Source organism: Sminthopsis crassicaudata, chromosome 6 (assembly GCF_048593235.1).
Source record: "Sminthopsis crassicaudata isolate SCR6 chromosome 6, ASM4859323v1, whole genome shotgun sequence".
NCBI lineage: Eukaryota > Metazoa > Chordata > Mammalia > Dasyuromorphia > Dasyuridae > Sminthopsis > Sminthopsis crassicaudata.
In genome coordinates this window covers 204,628,627-204,641,879 of record NC_133622.1, presented here as the reverse complement: position 1 = coordinate 204,641,879, position 13,253 = coordinate 204,628,627, and the positions used below count along the sequence as shown (strand labels likewise).

Genomic DNA, 13,253 nt, shown 5'->3' with positions numbered 1-13,253 from the left:
ACCACATCCCTCAGAATTGATCATCGTATAGTATTGTCGTTAAAGTATATAATGATCTCCAGGTCCTACTCATTTCACTTAACATCATCGGTTCATGGAAGTCTCTCCAGGCCTCTCTGTATTCATCCTGCTGGTCATTTCTTACAGAACAATAATATTCCATAATATTCATATGCCATAATTTACCCAACCATTCTCCAATTGATGGGCATCCACTCAGTTTCCAGTTCCTTGCCACTACAAAGAGGGCTGCCACAAACATTCTTGTACAAATGGGTCCTTTCTCTCTTTTATGATAAGAACATGGATTTTTAGTCAGAAAAACTGGATTCAAATTCCACCTCTGATATTTATTATCTGCATGTTGTAGCGCAGCATCCCTGGTTTTATTTACCTCATATAAAGAATGAGGGGGCTGGACTAGAAAATCCCTGGGACCTTTTCAACTCCAGGCCTATAATCCTCTGGTAGGCAGTTAATCAGAAATGAATAAAAGTATTATCGTGCAATGAGAGCCCAGTTGAAACATTTGAATGTATTCAATTCAAAGGCTTTCATGATTTCTTCCAGCAACTATGGAGGAGCACCAGAGAAAGAATAGGGTGAGGGGTGTTCCAGGGTAGAAAATTACCTGGATTTTGGACAATTCTCAAAATCTTGGAGGTTGGATTATAATCCTTGTTCCCAATCAGGGGTTTATCTAATCTCCTTGTAGAGTTGCCTGCTCAGGATGAGCTTGAAGTAAATATAACCTTTGAAAAAATTGATGCAAGGAATTTTTCATAAGAATTTCTCTTCTAGAGCTAATCCAATTCCAATTGATCAATGATGGACAGAATCAGCTACATCCAGAAAAGGAACACTGGGAAATGAGTGTAAACTGTGAGCATTTTTTTGTTTGTTTGTTTGTTTTGTTTTTCTTCCCAGATTATTTTTACCTTCCGAATACAATTCTTCCTTTGCAACAACAACAACAACAAAATTCGGTTCTGCACATATATATTGTGCCTAGGGGAGGGGGTGGAGGGAAGGAGGGGGAAAACTCGGAACAGAAGGGAGTACAAGGGATAATGTTGTTAAAAAAAAAAATCACCTATGTACTGTCAAAAAAATGTTATAATTATAAAAATTAATAAAAAAAAAAAGAATTTCTCTTCTGGATGTATTGATGTTGTGTGAAAGGTTTTTAGAGTTCTGTAACTGAAATTTTCTATTTTATCCATGTACTGTAATTATCTATATCCCTTGTTTTTTTTTTGGTTAAGAATACTTCTCTTTGAAGATCTAATCCAGTTCCAATTGATCAATGATGGACAGAATCAGCTACACCTAGAGAAGGAACACTGGGAAATGAGTGTAAACTGTTTGCATTTTTTGTTTTTCTTCCCAGGTTATTTTTACCTTCTGAATCCAATTCTTCCTGTGCAACAACAACCACAACAATATTTGGTTCTGCACACATATATTGTATCTAGGATATACTATAACATATTTAATATGTACGGGAATGCCTGCCATCTGGGGGGGGAGGGAAGGAGGGGAAAATTTGGAACAGAAGGGAGTACAAGGAATAATGTTGTAAAAAAATTACCTATGAATATGTACTGTCAAAAATGTTATAATTATAAAATTAATTAAAAAATTAAAAAAAAAAGAATACTTCTCTTTGATTGCTGTCTGAGAGGGAGAATGGAAATGATATGGGGTAAATTTAGGCAATATAAAAACAAAATATATTAATGGCATATTAATATATTTTATATTATATATTTAACACATTTTATTTTAATATATAATAAATATTTATATTTTATTATATATTGATAATTATAGTGATATATATTATATATATAATATTATATAGTGATATTGGTGTTACATTATTATTAATACCATATTAAATATTAATGAATTTTTATTTTATTAATAGATTGTTATATTAATATATTAGCAAACTATATTAATAAACATATTAATCACATTTATATTAATATATTAATAAAATTTACTTTAAAAAAAGATTGAGTCAATTAATACTCAGAGGCAGATATTGTTTCTACATTAAGAAGTGTTTCCCAACAAGCAGAATTATCTAAGAATTGAATACTTTCTAAAGTAGTGAGCTTTCTGTCATTGGAGGAATTTAAGCAAATAATAGTCATTAGAATTTATAGTTTTAAGTTTTCAAGGCACTTAACATACATTTGCTATATGTGAGGTGCTGAGCCTCATTACAGTCTGTGAGGCAGGCACAACAGGTATTATTTCCTCCATTTTATAGAAGAGGAAACTGAGACCCAGGGAGAATAAGTCATGGAGAGACAGGATTTGAATCCAGATCCAAGTCCAGGACAACCTACTATAACACTCTCTATAAGATAAAGCTCAATGGTTACCTCACAAAGATTTGTTCTTTGGCCAAGAAGTTGGTTTAAATGATTTCTGATCATCTCACCTCTCTATTGGTGTCTTTAGGCTGAGCTTCATAAGGGTAAGGACCATTATCTTATCTAAATTTTGCATCCTGACCCCAACTGGCCCCCAATGGTGCTCTGCAGTTAATAGGTGCACCCCCCCAAAAAAAAAACCCATCTGTGTATTGAATGAAAGATAGAACAAATAAATGATCTGTCATCTTACTGATAGTTTATCATACTTTTCTTTTTCCTTTCTTTCTAAAGGTTAATGGTAATGGGAGGGGTGGGGAGTCAGAGGAGAGGAGGAGTTAGTTAATAGTAATGCCAAAAATAAAGGGGATCATTGAAACGTTTTTTAAATGCATGTAACAGAGCGTGATAATTGTGGAAATATCTTTAGAAGAATTGTACATGTTTAATTGTACTTACTGTCTAGGGAAGGGGGAAGATGGGGAGAGAGAAAAATATGGAACACAAGGGTGTTCACAAGGATGAATGTTGAAAATTATCTATGTATATGTTTTTAAAATAAAAAGCTTTAATATATGCAAATATAATTATTTTTATCAAATTTGTTATTTTTAAATTTTATTTTTATTTTTAAAATTTTTGATCTATGCATATGTTTTAAAAAATAAGTAGATTCTCCCATAGACAGATGCCACATTGGCCTGGGTCCCTGAGCTGTACCTGCATTTGTGTCCGATTGAAAAAAACCTTTTCTGAAGTTCTTCTGCTGGAAATTTGTTACTCTCCAAACCTTTGTGAGTACGGTCATCCTCATACCAGTCCAGAGGCTCAGTTGGTGTTGATCTGAGGGAAGCCAGGAAGAGCTCAGACATAGACCTGTCCACTCTCTGCCATTTTGGCTCTGTCCCTCAGGACACTGGGGTCCAATGATGAAGCTTGCTGTCCTCGTTTGGGATACAGAATGTCAATAAAACCTCTTCCAAGCCCCGCTTTAAAGAAACAAAAATGTACTAAAGCCTGAAGGTCAGATTCCAAGGATCTCCTTCCCACCTGTGTGATCTTAGGTGGATCACTTCATTTGTCTGGGACTCAAATTGCTTTCCTTGTGTTAGAAAGGGATCGGAGCAAATGATTTCTGTGGGGCTCCTTTCCCATCCGAATCTACAAGATGAAGATCCAGGGTCTCTGAGGGAAAATGTCCAGTGTTAGGGACACCCTGCTGGGGCTTTGATTTGCAGAAGGGACAAGCCACATCACCCAATTAGCATGTAAATTCCCACCATGTTTTTCCAGGCTTTGAAAAAGACTTTGGTCCTGTTCTCTTGTATTCAGCAAAAGGAGAGAAACTCCTGGTCCCAAACACACAGCACCTGAGACACAATGCTGAGCCAATCAATCAATCAGCATGCATTGATGAACTATGTGTCAGGCATTAGGGATATAAAGAAAAAAACAAAAACAATTCCTATCCTAAGAGAGATGATGTTCTAATGCAAGGGCCTATGGGTCTCTAAATAAGGACATGGACGATACATGGATCATGAAGGGGAAGAGTGAAAGGGAGAGGGAGATAGCGAAAGGTCTCTTGTAAAAGACAGGATGTGGCTGAGTTTTGAAATAAGCTCCTGGAAAAAAAGAAAAAAAAGAAGCCACTGGCTTATTATTATAATTATTATAAGAGGCAAGGTTGAAGAGGTGTAGAATTCTAGGCACAGGTGAGAGGTTCAGGGAAATGTCACCTTGCAGGATTTTACAGGGTTTTCCAAAAAGCCCAAATGCACTAAAGCTTTCGGAAGCCCTGAATAGAAGGGGGGAAATGCCCATCTCAGAATTTTGTGGGAGAACCCTCAGATGGATGGTCTCTCAAGATTGACCTGTTGGACCAAGTAGCCTCCTATTCAGGGATGTGACCACTTCAGAACAGGTGGGAGACAGAGCAGGGAAGGGAAAAGAGTGATGAATTTGGAGGCAGAGGCCCTTCTTTCCAAAGCTGGCTACAAGGTGTGATTTTGGGTAGGACGCTTCATGTCTCTGGGCATCAATTCCCTCACCTATAAAACCACAGTAATAGCCAACATTAACATAATGCTTTGGCATTTACAAATTACTTTATGGATATTATCTCAACCATATTTTATACTTTAATTATCCCCTTTTACAGCTAAATGTCTGGGGTAGGATTTGAAGTCATCTTCATGATTCCATGTGGGGGAACTAGGAAGAGGTGGACTCAGGGTCCTCTAAGATTCCCTCCAGCTCTAAATCTAAGCTTCTATGCCCACTGGATGAGGAGGGGGGATTGGGGAAACCTTGTTCTTTAAGACTGATGATGTTGTTGGTGTTGTGAACTGATCCAATTATCCTGGAGAACAGTTTGGAACTCTGCCCAAAGGGTGACAAAACTGTGCATACCTTTGACCCAGCAGTGTTTCTACTGGGCTTGTATCCCAAAGAGATTTTAAAGTATGGAAAGGGACCCACATGTGCAAAACTATTTATGGCAGCCCTCTTTGTAGTAGCAAGAAAATGGAAACTGAGTGGATGTCCATCAATTGGAGAATGTTTGGGTAAATTATGGTATATGAATGTAAAGGAATAGTATTGTTCTCTAAGAAATGATCAACAGGATGATTTCAGAAAAGCCAGGAGAGACTTATATGAACTGATGCCGAGTGAAATGAGCAGGACCAGATCATTGTATACAGCAACTGCAAGATTGCATGATGATCAGCTGTGATGGACTTAGCACTTCTTAGCAATGCATTGATTTTAAGGCAATCCCAATAGACTTAGGACAGAAAACACCATCTGCATCCAGAAAAATAACTGAGGAGACTGAATGTAAATCAACACCTGCTATGTTTACTTTTTTCTATTTTCTCTCCTGTGGTTTTTCCTTTCTGTTCTGATTTCTCTTTCTCAGCATGATTCATAAGGCAATGTGTATTAAAAATTAATTAATTAAAAAAAGAAGAAAATGCTATTCACACCCAGAGATAGAATGATGGAGACTGAATGTGGATCAAAGCATACTACTTTCACTTTTTTTTCTTTCTCCTGTATAATATATATATTAATATAGAAATGATTAAAATAATTGCACATGTATAATCATGTATATCAGATTGCTGGCTATCTTGAGGAGGTGAGGAGGTAAGGGAGGGAGGAGAAATTTGGAACACAAAATCTTATAAAAATGAATATTGGAAACAATCTTTATATAATTAGAAAAATAAAAATACTATTGAAAAAAATGCTATCTCCAAATAAAATTCTTCCTTTGCAACAACAACAAAAAAATTCGGTTCTGCACATATATATTGTACCTAGGATATACTATAAGATATTTAATATGTATGGGAATGCCTGCCATCTAGGGGAGGGGGTGGAGGGAAGGAGGGGAAAAATTTGGAACAGAAGGGAGTACAAGGGATAATGTAAAAAAAAAAAAAATTACCTATGCATATGTACTGTCAAAAAAAAGTTATAATTATAAAAATTAATAAAAAAAAAAGAAAAGAAAAAAAATGCTATCCCCAAACCTCCACAAAACAAACAAAAAAAACTGGTAATGAAACTTACAGCTACTTCTGAGTTGTGCATCCCAGACTCAGTTGCTTTGTCTCTGATCTTCATCTGCAAAATGGGAATATTAGCCCACCTCATAAAATTGTTGCGATGGGGATTACACTTCCTGGTGAGCACTCAACTGATAGTAGTTTACAACTACTTAGCTGGGCTTTCTTCACAACTATTTCTGCATGCTAAGCTTGTAAGGGAGGACATGAAAATATCATTTGCTCCCTGGCAGTGAGGTGACACCTATGATGCTGTGATCCATTCCTGTCTCACAGCCCTTTCCAAAAAATCAACTGGATCCAGTTCTCCATGTAGTATCCAGGGGTAGTACCCACTGTGGCTTCCTCTTCTCTTGAACTGGGAAATTTGCTCAATCTTTCTGGGTTTCATTTTCCTTACTGGGTGCTTAATAAATGACTCATTTATCTCAGTGACATTCTGGGATACCATCCCTTCCTAATCCAGTTGAGTTCAATTGCAGATAGAAATCACCTGATGCTTCCAAGAAAGAACAATGGAGAACATAGCTCAAACACATACAAATACAAGTGGCCCAGTAAGACTAGCCTCCAAGGATAAGAGAGGGCTGACATCCATGTGAAATTGGAGTGACTAATTCCCAAGGGATTGTTAAGGGGAAAAAGCTGCTGCTTTCAGGAAACCTAGTTTTTCCCTTATAGGGGTAGAACAATAAGTCTTAGGACAAAGGTACCACAGTTCACCAGAGCTTTAGAGATGGAAGGAACCTCCCAAGGTTATCCAGTTCATTTTACAGATGGGGAAACTGAGCCACAAAGTGGCAGAGCCTCCGATCCATAGACTTAACCATATCATGCACAACACCTTCACTGTAGTATTTTTAGTTCCACAGCTGACATTGGGGAGAGTCATGCAATACTAAGGTTGGAAGGGCTTTCCAGGAGTATTATCCCTTCATTTTAAGGCTCGTGAAAGTGGATTTGGGAAAGACTAGGAAAAAATGCTGGATTTGGAGCCTGAGTGAGGTTCTGTGTTCAAATCCCAGCTCTAACATTTTTTGAGTAGAATAAGTCAGACTTGACACTCCCCATGGAGAAAAACAGGGAATCAAGGACAACTCTTAGCTGTTCCCTATGGGTTTTGGGAGGGTGCTAATTTGTAGGGGAAGACCTGGAAAGGTAGAAGAGAAAGACAAACAGAAATGGAAGATAATGGAGGCATAAAAAGGTAAGGGCTAAGTAGAAATGATTTTCTTGAACTGAAAGGGTGTCTGACCAAAGCTAGTGGCTAAGTTTTGAGTCTGGTTTTATTCTTGAACAGAACCCATAGTATCAGGTTCCCCTCAGGTCCCAGTTCAGCTTAATTCCACTTTCCTCCTGAAAAGGAATTGGGAAGTTATTGCTTTAACAGCTGCCAGGAATGTCAGACCAGTACTGGCAAGTCATATTTCTCTTTCCCTGGGGAATAAATCATAAGCCCAATGGCAAGGGGAAAGAAAACAAGCTATTAGTGCCTGAATACATTACAGGGAACTTACCACTCAAGGCAAGGCTTGCAAGCCCCATCCTTTCCTTTCTTTGTTGCTTTAAACTGCTACTTCCCCAATTTGTGGCCTCCCTCCCCCTGCCCACAATCTAAGGGCAAGACTTGCTCTTTGGGGTGACCCATTGGGAAAGCAGGTCAATGGGCCTGAGCTTGTACAGCAACAAAAGCTTCTTTGAAAAGGAAGATTAGGTGGGTAGAGGTCTTCTCTGACTTAGTACCCCTCTTTCCTGCCTGGAGAGTCTACTCTTGAGCCCCAGTGTCTGGGAAAGGGGTTTGTGAATCCTAACGCTCCCATTAGAGTGACATGCTTAAGGAATGGGGGTCCTGGTCTTGATGTAAATTCAGCTATCCAGGCCTCAAATGCCATTTTATCTTAAATGTTTCCTTTTGGTAGAGACTTCAAAGAAAAACAGATAAGAGACAGCATTTATATTCAATAATAATAATAATAATAAAAAAAACAATAAAAGTTTTCTTTTAAACTGTACAAATTGAAGTGAAACATTCCCACCATTGGGTTTTTTAACTGTACAAAGAACAGTATAATGCTGGAATAAAAGAGTGAGGAAGGAGGAAATGCCTTTTTGGCCTGAAATTCTACTGAAGCAGAATCTGAACCATTGATCAGTAAAAAAATCTTCCAGAGGCTGAGCTTCATTCTGTTGCAAGAGGTTTCCAAAGAGTCCTGGTGGATGTCTCCATTATGTTTCTGGGCTGTTTTTCCTCAGCAATTTATTCACCCAATTTAATAAAAGTAAATTATCATTTATTGAACTACTAGATTCATTAAAAAATGAGCTACAGGATAAATAAACTTTGGAACAAGGATATAACACATGTTAAACAAAAATAAATAGGCTACGCTGAACTCATCCTAGAGTTAATTCACTTCGGATCATGGCCCTGCCTTCTTCCCTGGACACTGTGGTCACATTTTACTTGATCATAATTGGAATTATTAAAAACAAAACAAAACCAAAAACAAACTCATAAGGTAAAATCTTTAAGGAAACCAAAGTATCGAATTTAACCTTTTAATTCTGAACAACCAAAGCATTTCAGTTTTTACATAATCTAATGTAAAGCTAATGGAATTGGCTGAATAGGCTGTATTTAACAAAGACGGGGAAGACAACAATCACCCAGCTCTACCTGGGACAGAAATCAAAATGGAGAAATGTAGAACCAAAATTGCCAAGTCCCTACTAATTGAGGAACATTCTTAAAGGCTTTGCATCCTTTTGTCATTTGAAATGGCTTCTGGAATTATGATTGTAAGGACCTTTCAGACATCTAAAGGTGTCTGAATAGCCTTGATCATGTACTTAAAAGTTAAAATTCATCCTGGGGCAGAATTCTACAGCTGCACTGGCCATGCAGGTAGACTTCAGTAGTCTGAGAGTCGATAAAAGAGTAACAACAGGAAAATCTACCATCTAGTCCTAATTTCATATTTCTGCATACACATGGGGTCAGGTTGGAAATCAAGAGTTGCCGATTTGAGAGTTGGAAGGGACCTTGGTGGTCACCGAGCCCAACCGATCTATTTCAAGGGTCAAGCGTGAGACGTTGTCCACTTGTGCATAAAAATGTGTGCAGAGGATCAAGGAATGGGAAACTTCCAAGTGTTCTCGGACTCTGGCTGCAGGGGTCTCTGTTGTGTAAAAAGAAAATATTCTCCGCCGGATGATCCCAAGATCCGGGTTAGTCATCCAAGCCTGGCGTCTCTCCTTGCTGGATTCTGGAGGCTATTCTGATGGCTTCTTCCAAAGACTGCTGTTCTCCAAGCTGCAGCATGAATATGTGAGAAAGATAAACAGTTTCATCCAACAATATAAATATCATAGGACAGGAGCCAAACCTTTCCCACCTTCCCCTAGAAAGCTTGGCTTCCTGAAATCTAAGATGCTTTTCCTCTTGCAATACTTTATATATATTTTGTATTTAATTTTAAAATGATGATTTCTAGCAAGTTTAAAGTTCCCCAGCATTCCCAATTATAAGACAAGAGGCCAGTGCCTCTCTTGGGGGCCACTGCCACGTTCTGCCTTGTAGTACAGTTCTGCTGTCCATCTGCCTTATCTCCCCACTAAGGTATTTATCGCTTCTGGGTGGATGACCTTTGCCCTAATCCCAATTTCAGTATCTACCACAGGACTCCTGCAGAAATCCTAGGCTTCAACAAAACATCTGCTGAATTGGCTGGAACTGTGAAGTGGGACTGAGGATTGACCAATCGGCCGCCCCCGCTGAAAGACGTTCTTCCCAGAAGCGACCATAGCCTCAGTCATCTGGGGCACATCCATTCTCTGTTCTGAAACTCACTTCCTTCGTCTATGAAATGGAAACAGTGCTGCTTCCATTATCTGCCTGGTAGGGCTATTGTAAAATAAGTTCAAGATGCTCCGTGACCCTAAAATGGCCCATAAATGTAAAACATAGTCTTATTACAAAACGGCAGTATTGTTAAGCTTTTGCTTTTGAGTGGTGATGACTAGCTGAGGACACACAGTGGGATGTGTATCTGTAAAAGTGTTTAGCAATGGTGAATGGCAAAGCAAAGGCTAATGGGAAGGAGAAAAGGTAAGGGTACAAAACCTACAAGTTACTTTAGATCTGACTATTTAAAAATGATGGCCCAAACTTTCCATTTTCCCCATCTTTTGCAACAATACAGCTCCACAGGGGGCAGCTAGGTGGCGCAGTGGATAGAGCACCAGCCCTGAATTCAGGAGGACCCGAATTCAAATCTGGTCTCAGACACTTGACACTTCCTAGCTGTGTGACCCTGGGCAAGTCACTTAACCCTAGCCTCAAAAAAAAAAAAAAAAAAAAAAAAAAAAAAAAAAAAAAACCCAAAAAAACAAACAAACAAAACAAAACAACAAAACACCTTCACAGCCCTGATTTTTGTCACCGAAGGGCTGATTCAACTTTTGAAATAAGAAGCTGATTCCTGTATATTCTGCCCCAAGAAGAGAATCCCAGTTCAGGAGGCAAATGCCCAGAGGATTCTGCCATTAAACAGATAAAAAGGAAAAACAGACATGAAGAGTGATTACTGTCTAGATAAAGGTGGGAGAAACACCATTTCATGCCCCACAGAATCTGGTTTTCAGATTTTGGCTTTTGTTTCTGTCATGAGATGACACACAGTGTACCCATCACTGGTCAGACTGCTCACCTCCCTCATTAGCCATTCGCTCACATCATTTTTAAATAGTCAGATCTACACTTATTAATGAATGGTAAGTTCTTAACATGCATGTGTGTGCACCTGTGGCTTCCCCACAAAGGCAGCCGGAACGCTGGTGCCCTAAGGAAGCCGCGTCTGCTTCTCTGCCACAACACATTGACCTTGGTCATATTTAATTCCTCCGTGACTCAGTCATTCTGCCTGCTTCTCTCTCCGGTTTACTACTTCCTTCCTTTAATTTAAGCCTAATCTGGTAGATGGTGATTAGTTCACATCTGCTGCGGGTTATTCCCGGGAGTCACCTGACACTTACAGGACTACTGCTGAAACATACCCGAAGTTATTTACTCAATCCCCTCATTCTGACAGAGGAGAAAATTCAAGTCCTTCGGGCCCAAGACACTAATGCTGCCTGCTTGTCGGGAGGACCAGAAATAGGCCCTTGGGTGCAAGTATGGGGTGGGGAGCCAAGGGGCTTACCTGCACGGCGATCTGTGTTCCATTGGATGTGGCCACCAGCGTCAGCGGCCGGGCTTCTGTAGTCACCAGATGGTGCCCGTGTGGTTGGTGTGCCATGTCTGAGGAGGCCGTGTGGAAGGCTGCCAAGTCCTGGGCCACGATTGCCACCTGTCTCACAGAAGGCAGACATCAGGCTCAGGCCGGCCCAACAGACTAGAGTCCCCCCACCTGACTTTGGGGCCTTTTCGGCCCATCAGGGGATACCTGGGTTGGCCCACCCCACACTAAATGTCAATATTCCCCAACATCCCTTTGTTCTTGAGTCCAGCTAAGTGCTGGGCAACAGCTTTTCTTCTATTCAGACCCATAATTACTTAAAATCATGTTTTAGTATGATTAGTATACATACAGTATAATCGTTACTGGAGCAACACAGCACAGTGTGATATCTAAGGTGAGGCTCAGGTTTAGAGACCACATTTCCCTTTGCTCCCCCAGGGCAAACATCAAGGAACATGCTTGTCTAAGAACCACTAGGCTGCCTTTCCCGCCGAGCGGGGCAGAAGTTACGGACCCACAAGCTCCTGCATGCCAGGGCAGAGACAGCGCAGGCCCGGCTGCCGCTATGGGTACCTCGGCCTCATCCCAGTAACAAGCCCTTATGGGCTATTCAGGTTCTATTCCCGAAGCAGAATCCCAGCCTCCTGTAGCTGGTAGAGACATGGGAAGCGTGTCCAAAGAACACGTGTCAAACCAGGCTGCTTTGGTCTCTGTAAAAGGGGGTGATCCCCAGCCCCTGCCCCTGCCATCTACAGCAGAGCTCAGCCCTGGGGGGACAGGTGCTCCAGGAAGCTCTCAGCCCAGATAAAATTAGCAACCTCAGGGGAGATTGACATTTTCCCAGTGGATACTTGCATCTGTGCTCAGGATTCTGCTAAGAGTTTGCAGAGACTATTTCAGGCCCTATAAAGATGGGTTCAAATCAGGATGCTTGAATTTCTGAATATGGAAGTAGACATGTATCAGTGGTGGGGGAAGAAGGCAGCCAGCACCCCCGGATGACATTCCCAGTGACGTCATTAACCAAGACAGCACACTGGATTGGGAGCTAGAAGACATGGCTGAAATCCAGGCTCTGCCACTAACTACCCTGTTATTGTGGGAGTATCATGTCAATCTCTGAATCTCAGTTCTCTTATCTATAAAGTGAGAAGAGTGGAGTAAATGGCCAAAGGTTCCCAAAACTCTACACCCAGGATTCTGTGATCCCAGCTTCTGGAAACAAGATTCTAGATAGTGAGTAGTGTGGGCTATCAGTGTCACAAGGTCTGTTGGAATTTGTTTCTCTGCCTCACACAGGGTGCCCATGGCAAAAGCATCCCGGGACTAGGGAAAGATGAAAGATAGGGTGAGTGGGGCCACTCTGAAGACAGCCAGGGGGAAGAGATGATATCCTTGTTCCCTCTGGATCAACCTCATCATTAACGGGGCTGAGAGTTACAGTGAGCTACAGCACACACTCCCTGGGTGAGCTGGGAGAGCTACAAGTTGAATCTGCTACTGTGGGATGACTGCTTGGGGAGCAGTGTTGCACAGCACTGGCACCTTGGGAACCAACAGCTTGGACTACAGGAGGTCAAGGCCACAAGGGCCTTGGAAAGCCCAGTACTACTGTTCATTTTACAGAGGAGAAAACTGAGACCCAGAGCAGGCCTTAGCCTAAAGAGGCAGGCCTGGGATTAGAACTGGTGTCACTGGATTCCCAATGCTTTGCTGTTTACCATAATGCCAGACTTTCTTCCAAGCTAGTTCTGGACATTGTTTTCAATGTCACATGTATGCAAGCAAGGGCATTTACCTGCTGTCCTTCCGTACCCTCCGCAGTCACCATGGCTACAGAGTGTGTTCCTGCTGAAGAGATAACTGCATCATGAGCGGGGACTGTAATTGGGGTGCCATCTTGCGTCACCATTGTGATGGTATTGCCAATGGCTTGCATGTCTGCCTGAGATATGTTGACCTGAAACGAAATATTAAAAAACAAACAAACAAACAAACAAAAAACCAAATCAGCAATGTTCCAAGTACATCTAATCTTTTGAGCCCAA

The 13,253-nt window shown here is 40.6% G+C and overlaps 1 protein-coding gene across 5 annotated transcripts in view; it reads right to left on the bottom strand.

Moving 5' to 3' along the window:
• Positions 1 to 8,239: 8,239 nt before the first annotated feature.
• ZNF143 (zinc finger protein 143) overlaps positions 8,240 to 13,253 on the bottom strand; it is a 39,527-nt gene continuing 34,513 nt past the window's right edge. For all 5 annotated transcript variants that reach the window (XM_074273284.1, XM_074273289.1, XM_074273286.1 and 2 more), the window contains exons 14-16: positions 13,004 to 13,165; positions 11,167 to 11,313; positions 8,240 to 9,278 (exon numbers count right to left, since the gene is read on the bottom strand). In XM_074273284.1, the coding sequence (XP_074129385.1) occupies positions 9,195 to 9,278; positions 11,167 to 11,313; positions 13,004 to 13,165 (393 nt within the window). In that variant the 3' untranslated portion in view covers positions 8,240 to 9,194. The remainder of the gene's footprint in view (positions 9,279 to 11,166; positions 11,314 to 13,003; positions 13,166 to 13,253) is intronic.